Genomic DNA, 25,150 nt, shown 5'->3' with positions numbered 1-25,150 from the left:
AAGATGCAGATAGAACACTTGTCTGAAGGGTAAGCCCAGCAGTTGAACTGAACCTCTCCTAGCCTGGAGGCACTCTGGAGACCTATTAAGAGAGCTGGAAGAAGCCCCATCCTGCCAAGTGCCTCCTCCGCTCCTGCGGCTTCTGAAGTCCCTGTTCTCAATCTGCTGCACAGCACTGGTGAGTACGCGGTGCTCCTTCCTGACCAGATTCAGTGTGGGTGTGAAGACTAAGCATTTGGGGAGGTAGGTTAGCCACATCTTAATCACAGAGGTCAGGCTCTGCTCCACCTCCATACCCCATCATTGACATTTTGCCAGGACTGGCAAATTGACCTCCTTTCTCAGAGGAGCTGATCAAAACCTAGTGGTTAGGCCCACAGACTTCTGAGTTAGGAAAGCACACTCTGTTGCCTGACTCACTCAGAAGTCCTCCTCCCGCCTGACCTGGTCTCTGACCTTAGACAATGCCAGAGCTTTTCAAGAACTTTTAATAAAAGAAACCAGGCAAGTTCAAAGAATTGCAGCCTTTTCATGAAATAGTACCTGTTGTCTGTTCAAATGGTTTCGCTGTGAACTCTGAGCTTCCAACAAAGTTCCTACCTCACTCTCACTTCTTATCACCTCCTGTAGTCTCCAACTGCTTTTTCTCCCACTGCGTGGGAGATGGTGGGTAGAGGGCTAGATACAGAAGGGCCAGTACTCGTGACTTGTCTAGAAAAAGATATTATGGTGCTGGTATATGCTGATCTGCAGACCTGGGTCAGGCCTCTCTCCTCACTCCCATGGGGAAGTATCACAATCTTGGTCTACTCCCAGGGGCCAACCAAGCTTTCACACACAGAAGTGGGACACTTACCAATGGGATACTTGTGCTTATCTGTGTCAATCCCGGCATACACCACTCCACCAAATAGGTCGTTCAAGATGGCTGCCAGGGCCTCAGCATTTAGCATTCCATGCAGAGCACCGACAAACACCGTCCTGCTGGGGTCAAGCCTCTGAGATGGGCTCCGGACAAAGTTACTGTCGGCTAATACCCATGGGATCACCTGCACCTGAAAACCACCCAAAGGTGTATCAGCCCTGGCAGAGAGCCACAGAGACAGAGGTGCTTGCATGGCAAGGTACGTGCTCTGGAGATACTGAAGCTGAGCTAAGGCCCTTACAGGGGTGAAAAGGTGTTGTTGCCCAATCTTAGGCATGCAGGCGTCCAATAAACCACCCTGACTCCACCCCAACTGGAGTTGAATTTTACTGAGTCCATGTGTCCAGAATGGTAGAAGTGGACACAGTACTCACTCATGCTGGAGAGTAAGCAAAGAAGTACCACATGACCAAACCCAGGAGCCCAGCACTGTATTTCAACCTCCAACTGTGTAGTTCCAACAAAGGGCTGTGGACACTGATGAAAAGAGCATAATCTGAAGTCCTCAAGAAAGGAAGGACTCACAGAGAAATTAAAGGCTAGGATCCTGAAGCACAGAGGGGTGGGAGTACTTACGATATTTGTATGAGATGGTTACTGGCCCAACCTAGGCTTCAGAGGGTTTGTGCCAGAGCAGTGGAAATGACTGGAGAGAGGTTGGGTAGAAAGTCACATAACAAGATCCCTGGAGTCTTAAAGGGCTGGGGCTGACCATGTCCTTTGCCTCTGAATCTCCTGAACCTGGAACAAAACCTTGTAGAGCAGGTGGAGGATTCCAGAATGAAGTGAAGATCTAAAAATATGTCTTGAAGCAGGAAGAGATCTGAGGCAGAAACCAGCAAGGAGGCAAAAACAGTAGTTTCAAAGAACAGGTGATTAAGACTTGGACAAGGCTGGTGGCAACGAGCAGAGAACAGGCCAAGACCAAAGAGATTCTTCAACAGAAGAGTCTGCAGTACTCAGACAGCATAAGCAGGATGGGCAAGCAAGGAAGAATCAGGCCTGGTAGGTGCTGGGCCTACACGGTCTTGGGATGAGAGGACCTGGCAGAAGTTACGAGAGGGGAGCCAATTTCACTGGAAGATGAAAAAGCCCATTTTGCCCACAAAAGAGTTTGGGAATACAGGACATCCCGAAGGAGGATCCCACAGGAAGGTGGGGCTCAGGTAGGACATGAGGCTAGAAAGGTGAATCTGGGTCTAAAGGTGAGAGAAGCCATAAAAGCGAGTCATTTATCTGAACTAGAAAAGAAGTAGGGAGTCAAAGATTGGCTATATTGGCTATATTGGTGCTGGCGGGGAGGGGAACACAAACGAAAAAGAAAAGTAGAGAGTAAGGAGAACCGCATCAGCCTATAGCCAGTGAATGAAAGAAAGATTAAATCCCTGTAAGGTGATGAGGAGGGAATGAGAGACAGGATAGTGTCTACAGGGCACTGAGGAAGGGGAAGGGCTCTGTGATATGCACATGGCCATCTCTGGTTGTGAAAGCAGGAGGGGAGGAAAAAGGAGCATGTTAATTAAGTCCTAGAACATACTAAGGTGGGAAGACTACACAAGCTCCACACAGTAAGGAAGCAGAGAAGGTAGGGAAGCTGTGGGTCACTGTGGGCAGCCAGAGGACGAGCCTGCCCTCTCACTAACGCAGAACAAGAGCCAGCTTTGTTATATGGATTTATTTTAAATCTAACGCAACCATCCCAATAAAATAGGCATTTCTCCTCTTAACCTATGGATTTTTTTAGAGAAGCTTTAAGGTTCACAGTAAATCTGAGCAGAAAGTACAGGGACTCTCCAAATACTCTCTGCCCCCACACTTGTGTGACTTCTCCACTATCAGGATCCCGCATGAGAGTGGAACATTTTTTTATACTGACACATCATCAACATCCAAAGTCCATGGTTTGTATCAGAGTTCACTCTTGGTGTTTGTTTTACCTTCTATGGGTTTGGACCAAAGTATAATGACATGTATCCACCATATACAGAATAGTTTCACTGCCCTAAAAATCCTCTGTGCTATGTCTCTTCATCCCTTCCTGCTAAACCCCTGGCAACCACTGATCTTTTTTACTAAAATAGGCATTTTAGTTTCCCATTTTATAGAAGAGAAGAGGAAACAAAGTTTCAGAGATATTAAATATCTAGTCCAATGTCACAAAATTTGTGTGCTCTCGAATCTGATTTTACCACCACACTGATTCCTGAGCTCAAAACTTGCTTTGACAAGTGGTTCTCAAACACTATCCACTAGAACCACTTGGGGATCTTTGTTCAGTTGGAGATTCCTAAATTCCACCTAGAGTGATTCAGTAAGTCTGGGATAAGGCCCAAGAATGTGCAATGAGATGCCCAGGTGAGATAAACTCGTTAGAGACCCATGCTGCCAAGGATACATAACGCTGATATTAGAAAAGGCATAGGAAGAGAGAATCTTTTGGGGAAAACCCACAAAACTAAATAAAGCCCTGAATAAGAATGAAGAAGTGACCCACAGGTGGGTGTGGGCTAAAGAGGAATTCACCCCTACAGACTGGGAGGTCACAAGGCACAGGAAGGGCAGGCCCAGGGAAAAACAGCTGTAGGTTTATCAGTTAAGTCCAAGTAGAGAAGTTTGCTGTTCTCAATTTCATTTCTAAGACAAGAGGTTTGAAACCAAAGTGTTGGCTACAAGAAAGAAGAGTAGAATAAAGACTGGGAGACAGTTTGATTACCATGGGCAGGCATGCGCATGTGTGCATGCACACACCCCATTAAGGCCCAAAGGTTGCTTTTTTTTTTTTTTTTTTATGTAATTGAGAGGATACTGCTATTTTATTGTGGGACAAGAAAAGCCTTCTTGCCTCAGCAGGAATACTCCTTGCCTGCAGCCTGCCTATCCACCTACCCCAAGAAAATCCAGTGCCTCAATATTCCAAGAACCTCGATCCAGAAAGGACATCATGCTAACTCACCTCCTTGCAGCGCATCCTTCGGCTGGACATCTTGAAATAATATTCACTCAGGCCATCTGGGCTCAGCGGGTCATGAGAGCAAGCCTGAAGCAAGGATCGGACAGACTTCTCTAGTTCGAAGACCAGATACACATACCCTATTCCCAATGAGAGGAAAACTCACATTAATATCCCTTAGGTGGCCAATCCTCAGCCTTGGCTTTGCAGCAGGGCGTTTCTTCCAAGAAAGAAGGTCTTGTGTATAAGATACATTTTTGTTTTACTCCTGAAAAGTCTTGTTGAGTGGAAGCATTTGCTATGCAGATGCCCCGGGTTGTGGGCCTCCCTCCCACCCTGGTGAAGGAAAGGACTGGCAAGCTGAGACAGAGGATCCCACCATTACCACAGCTCTCTATGCAAGAACACAGAGTTCAGGTCAGCAGAGCCAGGCTTTCCTGGGGGCAGGAAGGATGGCAGGTATTGCTTTAAACGCCTACTTAAACCATTAGTTCAGTTCAATGAAGATGGGGCAGGGTGAAAATAGCACCTGCTCCTTTCTACAGGGAAGGGATCTCATTTCAGACCAGTGAGGAATCAGATGCTTGGTCCTCATTCCTGCCAACTCCAAAGGGACTTCAGAATTAGGTCAGGCAACAACGTAACTGGGCAGGACAGGCAGGCAAGGGAAAGCTTTTCAAACGCCTTATTTTGAGAGGAAAGATGCTGCTTGGGTTCAGGTTTAGTAGAAGTGTACAAGGAAGGCGTTTCAGAGGCAACTCCCACTGCTGTGTAAGTCTGGACAGATGGAACATTAGCTCAGAAGAAACAGAGGGATGTTAGGTTGAAGAGAAAGTGCTGACAGATGACAGGTCTGTGCCCTGGAGTGCCCACCATGTTACCAACATGCAGCTGTGACATCCCAGCACCCCTAGGTGCAGTTATGTACTAGGGAAGGGAAAAAAAAGCTCCTACCATGTCTTTATTACCTTTAGGCATATTACCTTTGGGAGGACACCGGGGGTGCTTGCCATCCTTACCAGGCCACTCCACACTCAAAGAGCCAAAAACACGGAAGGTGTTAACTAATCCAGCTGCAAAGAGACAGAAAAGAATGGCAGAAGCTGAGGAACCATCTTTCCCAGTAAAAACACAAACACAGAATCACCAGCATTCTCCTCCCTGGCTCATCCCCACTGACAAACAACTCAAAAATGAATGCTGATCTCCGGTGTAAGCTCCCGACATAGGAGCACTATGGGGGTCTATGAAATGCACCTCTCCCCTCAGGGAGTGTCTGAGGGGAGTGTCTGAGTGACACTCATGAGGATATTACTCATGTAATTCCCTGAGCTCAGGCGGGGGATTCAGCCCCTGGCTTCAATTCCAAGTTTCATGCTCCTGAAAGACATGCCCCACCCTTCAACTCTTAAAGCAGGAGGTCTTAGAGACAGCTCACCTTCTGTAATATCCCAAGGAACACCTCCTAGAAACACCTTGCAAGAGTAGATGGGGTTCTTATAGTTCCGGGGAGGAAGCTGGCCACTCCAGGTACAGGTGGCTTCATTCACAGCTTTGGTAGATGGCAAAGAGATAAACAGGGGAGGTTAGAGAATCAACAAAGCCACCGCTCTTCCCCAGGGTGAACTTGTCCAGTAAGAACCTGACTGGCCACAGTCCTTGCCCAGATGCCTGAGAGAATATCCATGATTATTCTGAAAAGCAAGAAACCTATGTCTCACCAATCTACTCAGTCAAGTATGATAATCCTACTTTGCTAATTCTGTCCCCACTAAAATTGAAAGGAATACCAAACCAGATGTGTAGGGTAAAAATTTACACCCCATGTTATTTTCAAACATTCAACTAATATGCTAACCACAAAGCAGTTTTATCTTGTTATTGCTTACAGCACTAATTCATAATTACTTGAAAATAAACAGAGCAATACAACATCTTACAGGCTTACTGGTACAAATGGGCCTTCTCCCCAATGTTCAAATGAGAAACATTCTATTCTGTTTCTCTGTCTTGGCTCTGAACTCATGAATCACAGAAGTTAGGACACTGCCAATAAAAACCAGCACTGGCAACCCAGTAAGACAAGAATGTCACAACTGTTCCAAGCCAGACTCATCTTTATAGCACCCAAATAGACAATGGGCCTTCCTTGATGCCAACATGGTAACGTAATGAATCAGTCTTCAATCCTGTCCCCACTGTTTGTACCTTTCCAAATCAGAGACTGACCTTAGTGAGGACTAGCTAGTTCTTGCCCATTTATTTCACCCTCCTCTTTCAGCAAAGAGGCAGACAGCCAATGAAAGGAACTATCATTTTCATTCAAGACAAAGATGTGGAAGGACATTTCCTAAAAGGAATAGGCCCAACGTGTGGCTACAGCAAGAAACTGGGCAATGTCAGCAATCTTTTACGACAAAAACAGAATATAATGGTCTCATCCAAAAGCATGGTAGTCATTTCACAGGAAAACAATGGCACCAGAGAAAGTACAAAGATGGGCTGCCAAAATCATTAGGTGAACAGGGCACAGCACTATCAGAGGAGAATGAGATCCAGCCCAACTCTGTGAGCAAACAGACACACTGAAGCCTATGGAAACAAACGGAATGGAGAAACTAACACTAACTTAGTCATCAAATTCAGGACCTCCGAAGAGCCAGTGGTTAATGAACATCTCTCTGAAGTGGTACTAGACAAAGATGAAAAACATATTTAATACATATTTAGGATAATTTATTTTTCAAACCTTTTAAAATATATAGAGATGGGGGTCTCACTATGTTTCCCAGGCTGGGCAACTCCTCGGCTCAAGCCATCCTGATGCCTCTGCTTAAGTGCTGAGCCACCCAGGCCAGCCTAAGATTAAATTTAAATGTCAGAACCTTAAGGATTCCTAAGAGACCAGGACATCTGGTGACATTCCTTACCTTAGAGGTTGACAAATGGACCCCTTCTTCCCCAGTGCATCCCTGAGTATACCAATCAGAAAGCCTCGGGGAAGAAAGCTCCAGCATGAGTTGTGTCTGACGGTCTTTGAATTAGAATGTGGGGAGGGTAGACAAAATGCTGGACATCCCTTCCAGAGTTTCTCTTGAGGACATCCACCCATGGAAAAAGTAAAAGCAAGAGCAGCACACAGCCAGTCTCCACGGAATGGCACAAGTGAGAGACAGAGCCAGCTCCTTGTGCTGTGGCACATGCATGTGCCAGATTACCTGCCTCTTTCCTCTCCACTCAGCCTCAAGAAGTTCCTGAATTTGTTCCCATTAGTATTTACTCCACAGAAAGATAATTCTTTGCAGATCTGGAGACTTCACCATGCAACCAAGCCTCCTCTAGACAGTTCACAAGTGTGTGAACTAAGGTCACTTCCTCTCTGCTCCCAAAATGAGGCCTCAGGCCCCACACATGCTCAAGGCACACTCACCTGCAGCTTGTCGGTGCAGCCTGGCCTCTCTCTCTATGCTGAAGGGGTCTTTGGGAGCTTCGAGGAGGTCCCAGGATGGCCACACAGAAGCTCCTGGCCATCTCTTTGAAGCACTGGTTGGGGAGGGAGTGACTGCAGCAAGAGCAGCTTGCTCTTGGTCCATCCGAGACCCTACCCCCATCTTTAAAGGGTCTCTGGGACCACCCCCTGTCAGAGACAGGAAGGGCAGAGGTGGAGAAATGCGAAGGCTTGACTAGGGGAGGAAAAAGGAAGACAGGGTTTTAAAGGATAATTTTGTTATAAAATAACAATCACATTATAGAAATTATTAAAAACATCCAATAGACATTTAGCATTTGATATATATTCTTTTAGACTTTCTTCCTGAGCAATTTTGATTAGTTCTAGTTATACTATAATTTAAACAAATGCTCCTTCTCTCCTCATTCAACAATTTTTCCACATTGCCAGTCTTTATAACCATTTAAAATGCATTTATCATATTCTATTTAGGGAACAAAGTACATCTCACTGACCCATACTCTTCCTGTTATATATATACTTTCCAAGTTTTCAGAACCATAAATAAAAATTAAGATGTAGCTTCTTCATATTTTGTGTTTTCTTTGGTCAGATTCCTAGAAAGTTGAATGCCAAAAATGCTATCTATGAGAGCTCTGCATTGTATCATAAATGTATCAGAACACCATAAGCTGTGTCAAACCTTTAAATTCTAATGTACGTTTGTGAAATGAAACATTATCAAAATAACTCATTGACAGAATATTTTAAAATCCCCAAATATTAATCAGTCATGAGATAAATTTCCAAGACTGAGTCCAGTCTAAGTAATATAGACAGAACTACCAGCACCGTATCTGACCCCATTTTACAGAAGAGGTAACTGCAGCCCAGAGAAGCAAAGAGACCCGCATGTGACTGCCCTTTTAGAAATGCAGCCTTAACAGATAAAACCAATGGGCAGTGAGAACACCATCGCCAACTTCCATATTCTAGGACAGGCTGACAGGCGATCACAACCAAAGTTGCCAGTCCTGGGTATGGGGAAGAGAAGAAGGTGGTAAAATAAGCCATTCTATTCACTGCACATTCAGCTTGGGAGATTTGGCAACAAAAATGCTTATAAGGCATCTGAAACTGTATTCTTATTTTGGGGTAATTTCTCACTGCCAATCCCATCTGTATTTACTTCTACTATCCCCTATCTATATTATCTGTACTACTCTATCTATAATATCCCCTACCTATTCTAATTCATTTGCCAACTCCACTTAGCATGAAGACCACACGCATCATACATGGCTGTAGATAAGGAACGTGAAATGCAAAAATTAACTGAGGCAATGTTTCATAGATTCATCATGGCATGAATTGAAAGCTGACATGGGTCAGTGGAAAAAATATAGGAGCTACAGTCAGATCTGGATTAAAATCCTATCTCTGCTAATTACTACTTAAAATTTTTTTAAGTTATTACTTTTGAGATATCATATATCAAAGTACATAAATGACACCATTTAAGGGCTAAAGAAAGCACCCCGTGTAGGTAAAGAAGCAGAACACTGTCAGGACCCTCACATTTACTTTTGAAATTAAGTGTTTTCCAGTACTCTTGGAGTAACTAGTAAAATGAGAGTCCTGAGCTCAGGTCCTGAAATGTACTGCTCAATGGGTCTTCAAAGCATCTCTATCCTGTTAAGGGTAAGAACTCTACAAATGTCCACAATGATCTCCACTCCTCCCCTCATCCCATCTCCCAGCCTGCATTCCAGGGGACAGGCATCCCATAGATATTGTACCCTCCTTCCCCTTGGACACACACAGGCAATTCCACCCACAACCCCCCTTTCCCAAATGAGTTACATACAATCAAATCTGAGAGATGATCTGATCCAGAGCTGAAGCCACTGGTGTCTGAGTCAGAGGGGCTGCTAGAGCGAGAGTCCAGGATGGGCCGGGTGTCCAGGCGTGATCCTCTAACTGAGGGTGCTGGAAACTTGTCCACCAAGTCAGACCCAAGGGGATCCAGAGGCAGGAAGCTCAAGGGGGGTTTTCCTAGGACATTTCCCAGTGGGTTATGGAGCATGCTCAGTACTAGGAGGACAAAAAAGGAAACCTCATGACCTCTTAGTTTTCTTTGCAGCCAACAGCCTCTTTCTTCTCCTACAGCCACCCAACAAGAGATACCAAAGGCAAGACCACTAAAAGCATGCCAGCAAAATACAATATAATGAACAGATATATATCCAGCTCTGAGACCTTGCCACAAGGGCCCTGTTAGAGGAAGTTACAGGCTGACTGAAGATTAGAGTTCCTGCTGTTACAGTAGCAGCAAAACTGCTGGGTTCTTCTACCCAGGCTTAAAAGGTCAATGCCAGCACTTGGGAAACTGTCACTGGGGACCCTGGCCACAGCTGCTATTAATGCCTGGATAGACCTACAGCACAGTTAGAAATCCCAAAACATACTTCATCTTTACTGCCTATTTGTTTATTAGAAGAATTCCCACCTTTCTAATGCTATAATATAGAATTTCAGGCCACACCCCAGAAATCTGGTATAGCATAAGCATACAACCTCACGTGAGAGGTTCACTTATGCAAACTTCTAGCATATACAGATTCTCTTCAATGTACCCTTGAACTTGAAATGTTTAGGATGGAAGGAGAATGACATGGTTAAGCCCATTCTTTGACTTAAGACAAACTTGGGATGAAACCCTGTGTCTGACACCTCTTGTATATGTCTGTGAGCTCTGGGAAGCTCACTTAGCTTCTCTGACCCTCTATTTTCTCACTGGCATCTAGGGTGGAGTATCAACTATTTCATAACATTGTTAGGACAGCTCAATAATTAGATACCAGATGGAAAGAGCTCAGCACAGTAGCACCCAGAACACAATAAATATTTAAATATGAAAAAAAAAAAGGGCAACGTTTTCCACACTTGGCCTTGGGGAACCTAAGCAAAGCACACCCTCTATCTATGAGGATAAGGAATAAGAGGGCTTTGCCATGGAGCTATGGGTGTGCTAAATCTAGGAAAGAAGCCTTAATTTGAAGTTTTTTTTTTCATCTGAAGAATGAGAACATTCACCTCAAAATGGCTGAGGTAAAACCAAAATAATATGTGTAAGTGCTCAATAACTGGCTGTGATTGGCCCCACTTGAGCCCTGACTAGCAATGAAATGAAACACAGGTCACCCAGAGCTGGTTTCCTCCCAGGCTTCTAAGTCAGTTTGAATGCTTGTCTGGAGCTGGAGTCCCAAGAAGCAGGAATAAACCTCTCAAGACTGAAATCAAAATCAATGCATGCTTTCAGGGTACCAGAAACACATGCCATTGACGGAACATATACACAAGATCCCAAACATCTGTTAATATGGGACCAGACCAGCCCACTCTCCTTTGGGTGTATGACCTCCCCTTTTGGATAAGACATGGTAGGTGTATCCTTAACATTTAACACAGGGGAAACTGTAGATATATCTATTTATCTAGTTATTATTTTGTAGTAAAAATAGCTTTAATTTTTAAAGAGACTGTCATAATACTGTTTTCCAAGTAGATGGAACTACACCATTTTACATTCCCACCAGCAGTGATGAGAGTTTCAGTCCCTCTACAACCTGGCCAACACCTGGTTTGGTCAATCTTCTTATATCTAGCCAGTCTAATATGTATGTATGTTGTGGGGTGTGGGTAGGGTGGAGCCACATCACATCCAGCAAGGAGTTAGTTTAGCATTTTGTTTTTCAAGGAAATAGTCCTAACTTTGAAATTGCCTTTTGAAGCAGTTTTCAAAGCTCTAACATTTAACTGTATGCTAAAACTAAGTGTCTCAAAATGCTTGGATTGATAACCATCAGAAATAATCCTTGACAAACTTCTCAAATAATCCTTTGGTCAGTTGTGGTGGCTCACGACTGTAATCCCAGCACTTTGGGAGGTTGAGGCAGGTAGATCACCTGAGGTCAGGAGTTTGAAACCAGCCTGCCTAACATGGCGAAACCCTGTCTCTGCTGAAAACACAAAAATTAGCCAGGCGTGGAAGTGCATGCCTGTAATCCCAGCTACTCGGGAAGCTGAGGCACAAGAATTGCTTGAACCCAGCAGGCAGAGGCTGCAGTGAGCCGAGATTGCGCCACTACACTCCAGCCTGGGAGACAGAGCAAGACTCTGTCTAAAAAAAAAAAAAAAAAAAAAGTTCCTTGACAAACTCCTGCCTGAAAGAAATCCAAAATCAAAGCCTGCAGAGTCCATGCCCTGAGAAGGCACAATATGTGAAGACTTTATTCAAGGTTCCACCCTAATGCTGCAAAGCCTGGCAAAGAGGCACTGTGAAAAATCAACAGATCACATGCATTGGTCTTAAAAGTGGTACCAATGCCCTGGAGGGCCTCATCCTTTTCCACATTTCACAAAAACAAGTTAGGGTGATGAACAGTGAGGTAACAATTCAAATCACAAAGAACCCTGACAACTAGGTTAAATAGTTTTTATCTTATTGTCATTTGTTTTTTTTTGAGACAGGGCCTAGTTCTGTTGCCCAGGCTGGAGTGCAGTGGCTCACTTCAACCTCAATCTTCCTGGGCTCAAGCAATCTTCCCACCTCAGCCTCTAGAACAGCTGGGACTACAGGCATGTGATATCTACCACATCTGGCTGATTTAAAAAAAATTTTTAGTAGAGGTAGCATCTCACTACGTTGCCCAGGCTGGTCTCGAACTCCTGAGCTCAAGCAATCCTCTTACCTCAGCCACACAAAGTCCTAGGATTACAGGCATGAGCCACTGCACCCAGCATGATTTTATCTTAAGGGTAACTGAGAGACACGGAAAAGGGGATCTGCAGAGCTGTTGCTGGATAGCAAAGAAGGCTGACCAGGGAAACTAAGGAAAAGTACCAGTAGGAACCAGTGTCCAGCAAAGAGGAAAACTAAGTTGGACTTAAAGGATTTTCTGCAGCAGAGCTCAGATACCTGGATGGACACTGGAGCCATACAGAGCTATGATTTTGTTCCCCCAAGGGGGTATGAAGGAATAAATGGGACAACAGAATTGATGATAACAGCAACAAAGGAAATGAAGAATGGGTCATACATTATAGGCTAAAGACAGAACAAAGTCAATAGATCAGGAGCAAATAAATGGAAAACCAGTGATTTTAATAGGCTGATAGCTATAAGAGGAATGAGGGTGGCAGACAACATAAACACGAAGAGGTGGGACATTGAAGATTAAGAGCTCTGAGGATGGCAAGGTCCAGAGTATGAAATTAGAGGTGGCTGACTTAGATGTGAGAAGTTTGAAATATTAGATAAGTCATTCATGTGGACACTAAAGAGACCGATGGTGATAACTGGGCCTGGAGTTAAACAATGAGATTTTCAGAGACCTGGGACAATGAGTAGGCTCTGCTTGGCATAGCAGCATCTTAAAGAAAAAGTCTTCAGCTAAAGCAGAAGACGGGGGGAGCATTCACCAGTAAAAAGAAGAAAGCCAGTTTGTTAACCTTGGAAAAGGGGAGTTTCAAGTGGCACAGCAGAGAGCTCTGAGAGTTGTCAAGGGAGAAACAGCATAAAGCAGAATGCCAGAAAAAATACTCAAGAGGGGATGCTGTCCCAAAGGCTTGTGTCTGAAAACACCAAAGATGGCAAGTATGGGCTCTGGTAACTGTCCTCACCCAAGGTTTTTTTAAAAGGTATTTTGGAAAGAGTCAAAAAAGCAACATGGTAAGCACTACAGACCCCTTTTCTCATTCACATCATTTTGTATTCACTATTGTGTTGGTACACCTGTTTCACCAGCCACAAACCCATCTACCTCCGCTAACTTGAAAGTTCTCTACTGTGCCTACAAAGGTATCTTGAGGCTTTGTCAAATTCCTGTACAAAGCTAGGAATTATCTCTGTAGTGATCCTCTAATCTGGCAATAAACCTGTCTAAATAGAAAATGGCATGAAAACCCACGTTGGTCACTAACGAACTCTACTTCCTTAAGTGCTCACAGTTCATGGTCATTCATCTGTTCCGCAGTCTGGACCAGGTTCAGTTAAGCTTCTAACAACTTACTGAACGTCTAGCACATGCCAAACACTGTGTTAGAAGCACTTTAGGTAAACAGTCTTCACCAAATCCTAAGAAGTGGCTATTACTACTGCATCTTAACAAAAGGAAACCAAGACTTGGGGCAGTCAGTTTGTAAAAGTAGCAGCTAATGAGTGACAGAGACTGGATTCTTTCCCACTCCAAGTACCATTCACTAGCTTTTTTTTTTTTTTTTTTTTTTTTTTAATCTTTAGGACTTCACATCTGTTTGTCTTCACATTCCTCAGCACTTTTCCTTTGTCTGAATCCTGTAAGACCATCAACTACAGACTACTGATCTTCCCTACCAGAAGTCCCTGCTTTAGGACCTAGAGTATTCGGGTCTTAAATCTTATCTAGGGCCTTGCCACTACAGGAACTCATTAAAAATGCATTTTGGGTCCCACCCCAGACCTGAATCAGAATCTGCATTTTTAAAAGATCCCCAGGAGATATGTATACACATTAAGTTTTAGAAGCACTGATCTATACAAACCCGAGGCTTGCTACTTCAAATTCCTAATCAATTGCCTTATCACATCCAAACATCTTTCATATATAATTATTTCCTCTGACTTAAAGACTGGAGGTTATGGCCAAGTGCAGTGGTTCACGCCTGTAATACCAGCACCTTGGGGGACTGAGGCAGGAGGACTGCTTGAGGCCAGGAGTTCAAGACCACCCTGGACAACATAGCAAGGCCTGTCTCTAAAAAAAATAAATCAGCCAGGCATTATGGCATGCACCAATAGTCCCAATTACTCAGGAGGCTGAGGCAGGAGGATCACTTGAGCCTAGGAGGTTGAGGCTGCAGTGAGCCATGATCGTGCCACTGCACTCCAGACTGGGCAACAGGGCAAAATCCTGTCTCAAAAAAAAAAAAGACTGGAGGTTATAATTTAAATACAGTTCTCACACTAAAATGGTAAATACTTTAAGAGGAAAAAAAAGGCATCAGATAAAGAAATCAACATGGCTATATAAGACATTTACTTAACAGTTCCTTCTCTCTGAAACACTTGGTGGGAGTGGAGGACAACACAGAGAGGCAAGACAGACACAGTAACCATGAACAAATAAGAATATAAAAAAAGAGTGGTAAGGATTATCATAGTTTCAGGAAAAGTGATGGCTAGAACAAGCTGATCACTGTGAAAAACATTCAAGACAACCCAAGGGACTTTGTAAGCTCATACTGAGCAAAACCAAAAGGAGAAAGGGCCTACTTAGAGCAGAAAGAGAAAAATGTTATTAAGGATTTAAGGACATTACTGGGTCACTTGACAAAACTGGAATATGAATGACAGTTTAATCAAAGTAGTGTTATCAACTTTAAATTGACTAAAGTTAACTGTTTTGTTACATATGAATGTATGTAAGATCATCTCTATTCTTTTTTTTTTTTTTTTTTTTGAGCAAGGGTCTGCCTCTGTAACCCAGGCTAGAGCGCAGGTGCACTATTACAGCTCACTGCAGTCTCAACCTCCCACCTCTGGCTCCGAAGTAGCTAGCGGCATGCCACCATGCCTGGCTAATTTTTTTTTTTTGTAGAGGCAGGATCTCACTATGTTGCCCAGGCTGGTCTTGAACTTCTGGGCTCAAGCAATCCTCCTGCCTCAGCCTCCCAAAGTGCTCAGATCACAGGTGTGAGCCTCTGTGCCTGGGCCAATTATCTCTCCTCTTAATGATTCAGAAAACAATTATGTATTGATATATGGAGAGAGAATGTGCAAATGATAAAGCAAATGGGGTAAAATGAACAACAACAATAGGAGGTTCTGGATAAAAAGGATTACAAATATTCTTTGTATAATTTTATTTGTATAACTTCTATAAATTTGAAATTATTTCCATTTTTTTTAATGACAGGAAGGAAAACAAGTCAATTCCCATTTGGCTTTCTTTGCCTCTTTCAAGGTAACTTATCTAATCAGCAAAGGGAAATCAAGCACAAGTAATAGGAACTAGGATCCCAGAGGATAAGATAGTAATTGAGTACTTTTGGAGTCTCTATTAGAAGAAATAATCTTCTTTTAAACATGCTTTTTAAAGTCTCAAAAAAATCTGCATAGATATTTGCAGGCCCACATGTGTAAAAAGTTGTGCCTTCTCAATCAAGCATACCAAGACCCATCTTTACCACCCTACTCCAATAGCAATTAGCTCAACATCTGGCAAAAAGCAGGTGAACAATGACTGCTGAATTCTACTGAAAGACAGAGTACATATTCCACAGAGCCAGTATGCTGAGGCTCTACCCTTTTCTATCAAGGATATTCAATTTAAGGACACAATTTTTTTTTGTTTTTTTTTTGTGATGGAGTCTTGCTCTGTTGCCCAGGCTGGAGTGCGGTGGCGTGATCTCAGCTCACTGCAAGCTCTGCCTCTAGGGTTCATGCCATTCTCCTGCCTCAGCCTCCCAAGTAGCTGGGACTACAGGCACCTGCCACCGCACCCAGCTAATTTTGTGTGTGTGTGTTTTTAGCAGAGACGGGGTTTCACCGTGTTAGCCAGGATGGTCTCGATCTCCTGACCTTGTGATCCGCCCGCCTCAGCCTCCCAAAGTGCTGGGATTACAGGCGTGAGCCACTGTGCCCGGCCTAAGGACACAATGTTGACTTAGAGTGTAATACAGATTTAGGGGAATAAACCTTAACTCATCCCTACCCAGCCCATCTTCAAAACAGAGGTTTAAAAACCACAGTGACTCACCACATCACATCTGCGACAGTACTTCTTCCCTGAGTCTCAATTTCTTCAAAGAGAAAAAGGTTGAAGAAAGCTCCTCTGCTTGAGGAGGGGCAGGGTGGGAAACACTCTGTCCTAATCAATCCTCCCCAGACTCTACTGGGATCTTCAGGGCCACTGCAATACACTCCTACATTCAAGTACAGGAGCAAGGAAGAATGTCTCACTGAATTATATACCAACCACGTAGAAAAACAGGGAAAGGACTTGGATTGATGGCTCAGAAAGGGGCAATGCCATCCTAGAGAATAGGATCAGGGTGCCCCAGAATTAACACGTGGGATGTCAGCATCTCCATGCATCAGTTTCCTGCAAATATTAAATCAGAAGGGATATACTGTAAATTTGACTAGAAGATACCAAGAAGCAAGAGGCCTAGAACTTGCCAGCTGGTTTGCTATTTCCTTCAACCCACAGAACAAGTGAATTTTGTGGAAACTGCCACCCATGGTCAGATGCCCTAGAGTGACCTGATTGTACCTCTACAGGGTCTGGCCAGGCAGTTCTCTGAGTGTCTACAGATCAAAGGAAGGAAAGCAGCAAAGGCAATGGAAAGAAAGCAGCAAAGCAGCAAAGACAAAGGGAAGTGGGGGGACCTCATTTCAATAAAGAAAGCCTGTCTTGCTCCCAGCTCATGAGACCATACTTGCCCTATGTAGGGTTGCTGAGTACACAGCACCGATTTCCACCAGCTGGGAATCAGAAGGAAAGGAGCAAAATAGCTAGCGTTAGACTGTTCCCATTTATATTCAAAGCCATGAGCATACCTAACTGGAAAGGCATTCTCTTTAATCCACACAAACTAAAATCCAGTGGAAATGACAGGTCCCTTATAATGCAGGCCAGTGTCTCATCTCAAAGTCCACTCCCCATCATGGGGCACACAACTTCATAATTCCAAATGTCAAGTATTAACCTAGATGGATTAGAGGAGGGGGAGAGGTAGTGAGAAGTTCTAGAGTCAATCTCCAATAATGGCCAAGGCCCTGACCTCTTTGCTCTGTTCTCTCCTGGCCTCCAGAACACAGGAGATCATGGAAAGTCTGAGGTTTACCAAGTGCCTCCAGCTCTGGTGTCCAAGTGTCCAGCAAATTCCTATCTTCTAAAAATGGGTAAGACATTGTGCTCTTCCTAGAACAGAGGTACCCATCCCCATTCACATGCTGGCAGGAAATCAGCTACAGACATCTCTCAGGGAAGTCACGGGGAGGAGGGGACCTGGCAGAGGGTTCCAGTTCATTAATGCTACCTCAGAGGGTATAAGAGACCAAATCAGCAGTAATATTTTTAGAATGATTGCTAATTTTCTCTACTTTCACCCTTCTATGCCAGCTCCTGTCGGTTTTACAGCTGAGTCACTGTTCGAATTTTCGGAAGCCTTCCCCAAGAGTACAAAGGCACCTGGAGTGTGATGGCAGCATTAGCAATGGCAACAAGAGCCTGGCACTGAATGCCTGCATTATAAGACCATCTGAGCTTGAGCTTAGCTGAAGGAGAGACTAGCCCCAAGACATGATGGTCAGGTGCTTGTTATCTAATGGAAATAGTCTAATGGGGAAAAAAATCTAATGGGTAAAATCCAGACCAGGAGCCATTATTTCTAGCCTATGATATAAGGCCGTATACCTGGAACCCTTCTTCCCTATCACCATCCTTGGTTCTAGGTTGCTTACTCAGGATCTCTCTGAAGGAACAGGAAGAGGGGAGAGTAGCATTCATTCCAGGTATGAAAACAGACCACTCTGCCTGTGACCCCAAATCTGCAACTCTATACCATATCTCTACTGTGGCAGTAATCAGAGTGTGGAATTCCCCCCGACTGTGGATCCCGCAAGTTCAAGTTAGTGACAAACACAGCCCTTCTCCCCAGTATAACTCCCAGTCTTGATCATCAGGCAAGTTCCATTACCTGTAGAAAAGACATATTCATGTCCCTTGTAAGGTCAGCACACATCCTGCCCCTGTCACTAACCACCTCAACTTCTTTCTCATCTGGCCACACTGCTTCCCAGGTTCTCCCTCCTCTCTGCATTGAAAGCTTTCCCAAATAGACTACTTGACTCCACAATAGAGCTCATGCTCCACTGTATGATGAAAACTTTGTATAAGTACATCACCGTCCCCTAGAAGTTACAGGGCCCAAGATACTGATCTTTGAAGAATCTGTCCATCCAGCTAAATCAACACAAGCAGGAGGCAGAAGAATAGGAGAGACCTTGTCTGAACTCTGCAGTTAAAAAACGCCCAGGATAAACACAGTGGCTCAGCACTCATCATTCATTCAAAAAATATGTATTAGCCATTAGTCAAGCACTGTTCTTCTGCTGGGAATACAGCAGTGGAGAACTGGGAGTTGAGGAAGATTTACAAGAGACCTTGGCTGGGCCGAGGAAGTCCATGTTCCACATAAGAGAGACCTAATCCCGTTCTGAATGTTGCCTCAGAATGGTTGTTTGGAATAAGCTTCAGTGGAAAATTGCTTAAGACTCCCCACTCATCTTAGGCTGATCTAGCCTGCAGATCAATGGGGAGCCTGCAAGTGACACAGCACAGGGAACATTCCATTAACTGATTAGCAGTTAGGGTAGAAAACCAGAGTGTGGGCTGGGCACGGTGGCTCACATCTGTAATCCCAGCATTTTGGGAGGCCGAGGCGGGTGGATCACAAGGTCAGGAGCTCAAGACCCGCCTGGCCAAGATGGTGAAACCCCGTCTCTACTTAAAAAAAAAAAAAAAAAAAAAAAAAATAGCTGGGCATGGTGGTGGGCACCTATAATCCCAGCTACTCAGGAGGCTGAGGCAGAGGACTGCTTGAACCCGGGAGGCAGAGGTTGCAGTGAGCTGAGATCAGGCCACTGTACTCTAGCTTGGGCGACAGAGTGAGACTCCATCTCAAAAAAAAAAAAAAAAAAAAAAAAAAGAAAAGAAAAGAAAACCAGAGTGTGAACAGGTTAGTCCTCAAGGGACTTCTAAAGGGGAGTGGGAAAAAACAGACATGCCCTCTGGCATCCTTAGACTGCACATCTGGTCTGCCCACTGGGCTTCTGTACAAGGCATCTTTAAGAGAGTCCTTCTTTCCAGGTCCCCCAAAGTAGTCTCAGTCACCTCACTCTTCTGCTGCATAATGCTGCACACAAAAGAGTCGCAAAGGGGAAGGCAGGAAGACAAATCCAGCGGGTGGTACAGCTGATGAGCTGAGACTCAGGGATCAAGATGGGGCTGGAACTGTCTACCATATGCCCTCACCTTCAGAGATCTCATCAAGGGAGCACATCACCTCCAGCTGAATAGCCCCTAGAGTAGTATATGGTTACTTTAAGTTTTCTCACCCAATATGTTAGAGCTCTGCTAATAGGACCACAGGTGTAACAGGAAGCATATGAGTTTTGTAACCAGAGACCTGGGTTAGAATTCTGAGTCTTCCAGTAGTTGTGTCACTTTGGGCACTTTGTAACCTCCATGAACCTATTTTCTCATCTGTGCAAGCATTAAAATCATGTGATGTACTTAGCACAAAAAATAGTCGATAAATGGTGGTTATTAGTCACTCCATGCCCCATTCCAGGATACTGAGGACAGTTTCCACAGCCCTTCTGTTCCATTACAGATCTTAAGACATTGCAAGCAGGACAAGGGTAGCCCTGGACATGAGAAAGGGCAGCACTAGGGTATGAGAAAAACGCACTTATAACACTCATCTTGCCCCAAAAGGCTTCCTCCCCATCAAGGGGTGGTGCCTCGGGGTAGGCACAGTCTAGAAGAGAAGGACCCCACAAAGTGTTACATCCAAGCAAGCCCATGTAGGCCTTGCAGGTACAATTCTCAAAAACAGACTCTATCCCAGGGTCTTCTTGCAGGACTCTGAGGCCAAGGAAATCTAGATAGGAGAAATACTCTGGCCCCTGGAGAATGGTATCCATGTACCAGCCTCAAGCTAAGAATCCAATGAAAGGTTGTTACAATGAAGAAAATCCTTAGGGGAAAAAATGAAAGCCCCTATCATAGCAGCTATCATGCAGCACTCGGTATACTTCCTCATTTGTTTTCCTTTGATAGCCATGGAGATTCTTAAAGGTAACAATTTTATCTTATTCAATGTTGTACTTCCAGTGCTGCACACAACGAATGCTCGATGTTTGCCAAATGAATTTAGCCAACAGCCCTACTATCTCCAACCTTGCTCATTACTTAAGAGTGGTAGAAGATGGTCAGATGTGATGCCACAGCTGCCTTGGGCAATATATCACCAAGCAGAGCTCAAGGAATAAGCTTGCATCTTGGTCTCTACAAAGAGACAACAGTGTAACAGGGTATCTGCAAGGATAACTCCGAAAATGCCCAGAACTGTTGAAAGCCTCCTCCCTCACTGAAGCAACTGAGCTAGCTGGTTTTCAGACGGAAAGACAGTGTAGGCACTGGAATGTGGGCTGCATGTTCCCGCATTGCTGGTGAGGGTGCACGATCTGGCACTGCAGCTGGCTGGTGGGAGGACTGCATCCTACTCCAGGAGGTAGTACCCTCATGTGGGCTTTCCAAGAAGGCCCAGAGCCCAGGGAAAGAAGAGCAATGGCTGTCACCACAGCTCCAAAACCAAAGGCAACATGACGATTAGGGATGGGTGTGTCCTCAACCCTCAGAAAGGAAAACATACCCACACTAACCTGCCTACACAGCCAGATCATACTGCTGGGGCAACTCTGGTTCTGGTCCTTATGAATTCTGAGGCTCAGGCTGCAGTCCTCCCTGGTCCACAAAATCATGTAATATTTGTCACTAAAGTGCTTGGGATGGAAAGTGGAAACGAAAAACCATTTCTGTTTCACAGACAAACAGCTACAAGCACAGGCCTTTCAGGTGGTGGAGAAGCTGTGGATATTATGACTAGATCCAAGCTACTTTTAATAGCTGAATTTCATAGCAACTTTCAGACCAAGCTCTCCAAGCCCCCAGTGGGACACACCTGCATTTCTATGGGCCCAATGCTATAATGTATTTCAGAAAGAGCATTGTAGCTTAGAGAACCAGAGCCAAAGAAGGGCTATACTTCAACCTGATGCCAGTGAAAGACAGTGCCTTGGTCAAACACTGATCGCCCACAGACAGGTGCCCATCTCCTCTGTGAGCTCTTCTATCTTTTGCTCAGATACAGTGGAAGTGAGGACAGGGGAGGCTGGCTTCATAGGCCACCAAGGTTGGCTTCAAGAATACACAAAACAAAGTACCGTGGTCTCCAGGCATAGAATACCAAACAGTGGTATGCCATACTTCCTCGCCCAGGGGAACAGGGTAGTTGCTGACCTTTCTGGAAAAACCTGAGTCAGCAGAAGGCCAGTACTTCAAGAAACCCTATCTTAACCCAGAGATAGTTACTTAAGGTAAAGCTCTCCCCATCCACATCCACATAAAACAATTTCAATACCCCTCTCCTAAATGGGGTTTTACCAGAACAACTGGGCATTAAAATGCCTAACAGACACAACAGGCCCAGGCTCTGCAACGCATTCTAAAAAAAGACCTGCGCCAAGCAGGGTGGAGGCCACAGAAATCAACAAGACAGTACCTTGCTGCCATGGCTGCCGGTTCCTGGACCAGGGAGGGAAGGGAAGGACAGAAGGCTTGGTGTTTCCCACTGTCAGCACCAACAGTGAATGGCTGTACTACCCCCTCCCCCGCGCCCTACTGCCCCTTACCACCTTTTCATTTTCCTAGAGTATCTGCTGCCAATACCTCTTTATTATAATTTACAGAAAGCAAAATATGTAGGTTGTAAGTATACCCGTAGTGTTTAAGTTCACATTTCTTCCTGAATACTCCAAGACTTGTATTTGGGCAACTCTCCTCCTTGTACCACAAGAGGGAAATAAACAGGTAACAGAAGGCCTGAGCAGAAGCAATTTAAGGGGGGTCTGCCAAGAAGTCCCTTTAGTTTGTCCCCACTGAACCCTACCAAGAAGACAAGGGATCCTAAAGGGGAGTGGCTCTTCTTTTATCCAGCTGGTCACTCTCAACACAAAGGGAAAAAAAAAAAAGATTCTATAGCTGAGAGTTACCCCACCCCACTCACCCTGCCTACCCCTTTCCAGGATCAATGCTCTGAACCCTATGTTAAGTCAATTCCAAATATCCCAGTGCATTATCCAGCCTCATCTGAGGTTAAAATCCTTCCCTTGCCATGATTCAGAGACCACTCACTCTTCATATAACTCCCTGGTTTTTAAAACCACTGAGTAATTCTGGTCATCCAGTAATCAACCCCTTAACTCCCCTCCCCCACCTAAAAGTGTTTTGCTTCATCATCTCCAAGACAGGCCTGGGCACCAGGGGGTTAGCTGGATCTTTTCTGCATAAGGCCATCACCTTGGGGACCCTCTCAGGGCCACTCCAGGTGCAGACTAACAACTCCAGGGAATTTATCAGGGTAAGTGGAAGAGCCATGCCTGCCTTTATGCGGAGCCATCTGTCCTGCCACACTCACAGCTACCATTTCCATCTCTTGCAAAACAGCTCCATGTTGTATGTGTGTATGGTGGGGAGTGATGCAAAGGGGAACAGAACAACTGTTGCTGTGGATATCTTCGTTCACCACCCCCATGCATCCCCTTACCCCAGCCAACTCATTCTCTGGCACTCACCCGAGTGTGTGCTGCTCTGGGCTGAGGAATCTGAGTCCTGGGTGCTCCAGGGTCGGTCCCAGCCTGTCAGACTGAGGGACTGCAGGCCAAGGCACAAGTCATTTGCATCTGGGAGGCCACGGGAAGATTCTTGCGCAGAGGTTGGGAAAAGCATCCTGCTTGTAACTGTTTCTTCAGAGTCCTGGAAGTCTGCTTTGGACAGGAGCACAGCAGAAACCTCAGAGTTAAGGGCTGTTTTCCCCAATATTATCAAAAGTAAATATTATTAATAATAGTTTCCCCAGGCTCACAGGCCAGACATCCAAGCTGGCTGGATGCTGCAGCCGCTGCCTCTGCACTTTTGGGGGCGCTGGGGCAAGAGCAGTTGCCATACAGGCCCCCTCCCCTCACACACACACCCCTATCCCGTCTGCATTACAGACTGGGCCAGCATGTGATCAGGCTGCTGATGCTTCCCGCTGCCAGTGACATCAGCCGGCTGAGCCGTGCAATCGAGAGCGGCATCATCCCTCACAGAACGGGGGAGGAGCAGGAGGGGACGACAGGGAGGAGACTTGCCTCCCGGGGAAAGACAGCACAACAGCTACTTGGAATAGTCCCGGTGCAGTGCTGGTAAGTCTGGGTTGCAAGGCAGCGCCCTCCGGTCTCCAGCAATGGTGGCCAAGCAGCCCTCACGCACGACTGAAGTCCTCTCCGCTGACAGCAGAGCCAAAGCAGCCGACTGCCTGCTCGTGTGGCTCTGCCCTCCTGCCCCTCCCTTTCCCTCCCCCTGCTCTCCACCCCCAAACCCAAAAACACTCTAGTCCTGGACTCTCTCCAGCTGCTGGCTCAAGCCCTGGCTTTGCAGCCCAATGCAAAGCTTCACAGTCCTGCTAGCAAAAATCTGTGCTCCAAGTGGCCCCTGAGCAGCACCCTGACACAGCAGTGTTTACCACTGAGGAACAAGATAACCTTCAGAAAAACACTGTACACTTGGACCCTGGGGAACAACACCTGGTGTTCCAGGCTTGCCTAGAGCAGTTTATCACAGAGAAAGGGGGTAAGCTTTGGCAGAGTGGGGGAGAGTCACTGGGCTGTTCCAGGTACACCTCACAGGACATGGCCCACCACCCACATGCCAGAGTGAGACCTGCCCTGACTAGGATAATCCCTGTGCCCAGGTTCCCTCATCCCAACAAGATGGGTATTAGTCATGAGCAGATATAGCGGCTCAGCTCCTCTCCTCCCTCCTGCAACTGTAGGCACAGGCTGAGGAAACACTCTCAAAGCAGCATCTGACAAACCAAGAGAAACAGTTTCTGAAGTATTGTTATGCCCTATTAGAAACACCAAACTCTGAAACTTAATCACCTAGCTCTGTCAATATTGCTTCTCTTGCCCTTCCAGGAGCCCTGAGCACAATACAGGGCAGTCGTGAGGGCCACTGATGCCTCTAACACTTAGGCCCTCTCTCAGAGGTGCTGCACAAGACCAATGCTTTATTTCTGTGGCCACTCACAGTTCTAGCAACAAAGACTAAGAAAATTCAGCTTCTGGAGCTTCCGCCATTTCCTCTTTGCCATCTCCTCCCACATTGGTGCTTTTCCAACATGAGCCCGGGGTCACTGGGCTTCTTCCTCATAAAGGAGGGTAGGGCAACAGGCCCAGACTCACCAGGCAGGCTGCTCACACCTGGACTCGGCTGGTAGCACTCCACCTGCTTGTTCTCCCCTGTTGCAAGGAGAAGCAAGCAGATACGGGAAGTATGCCCACCTGGGACCTCCCATGGCACGGTCGAGAGAATAATGCTGCCACAGAAATAGCTGCTCAGAACTTCCTGAAGTACACCCTGAAGCACTCAGGCATAGCCTAGAAGGGAAAATTATCAGTCTCCTTCCTTTGGAGATTTTTTTTTTTAAAGCTTTGCTGCTGTGTCATCCATCCACGTTATTCCTGCTGGCTGTAGATATTCTGCTTGCTCCCTATCTGTGTTTGTCAAAGCCTTGTTCATCACGGCAAAGGCCTAGCAAAAATCACCCATACTGGTGCTGCCCCTACCCCTGACTACTCCCTCCTGCTTCTCTATGTTCACCCTTCCCTCAAGCTAAGATATACTTTAGACTTCACCCATACATATTAGTTACCAAAGCATAATGCTTCCTTCAAAAACATCCATATTTAAGTATCTATTCCCCCCAAGCCAAATATCTATATAATCCCCTCATACCCCAATCTGAGGGCATCTATGTCTAGAAGCAGCCATTCTCTACCCGTTAAAATCAGGGTGACTGTGCATATGATTACCCCCATCCCTCACAAGGAGAGAATCAACTATGCTCTTGCTACTCAAAATACAGTGTGGCAGACCAGCAATAT

The 25,150-nt window shown here is 45.4% G+C and overlaps 1 protein-coding gene across 7 annotated transcripts in view; it reads right to left on the bottom strand.

Annotated features, from left to right (window-relative positions):
- Positions 1–25,150, bottom strand: part of CPEB1 (cytoplasmic polyadenylation element binding protein 1) — a 113,590-nt gene that overhangs the window by 5,428 nt on the left and 83,012 nt on the right. For 2 of the 7 annotated variants that reach the window (XM_003268458.2, XM_030814946.1), the window contains 7 exons: positions 22,796–22,984; positions 9,194–9,420; positions 7,306–7,558; positions 5,314–5,427; positions 4,859–4,948; positions 3,879–4,015; positions 857–1,055 (listed from right to left, as the gene is read on the bottom strand). In XM_003268458.2, the coding sequence (XP_003268506.1) occupies positions 857–1,055; positions 3,879–4,015; positions 4,859–4,948; positions 5,314–5,427; positions 7,306–7,558; positions 9,194–9,420; positions 22,796–22,984 (1,209 nt within the window). Of the gene's footprint in view, positions 1–856; positions 1,056–3,878; positions 4,016–4,843; positions 4,949–5,313; positions 5,428–7,305; positions 7,559–9,193; positions 9,421–22,795; positions 23,299–25,150 lie in introns of those variants that run through there. The other 5 variants (XM_003268459.2, XM_012507541.2, XM_030814944.1 and 2 more) reach the window with 5 other exon arrangements.

This window comes from Nomascus leucogenys, chromosome 6 (genome assembly GCF_006542625.1).
Source record: "Nomascus leucogenys isolate Asia chromosome 6, Asia_NLE_v1, whole genome shotgun sequence".
Classification (NCBI taxonomy): domain Eukaryota; kingdom Metazoa; phylum Chordata; class Mammalia; order Primates; family Hylobatidae; genus Nomascus; species Nomascus leucogenys.
The sequence above is the reverse complement of the archived record's forward strand: the minus strand, read 5'-3'. Positions and strand labels throughout refer to the sequence as shown.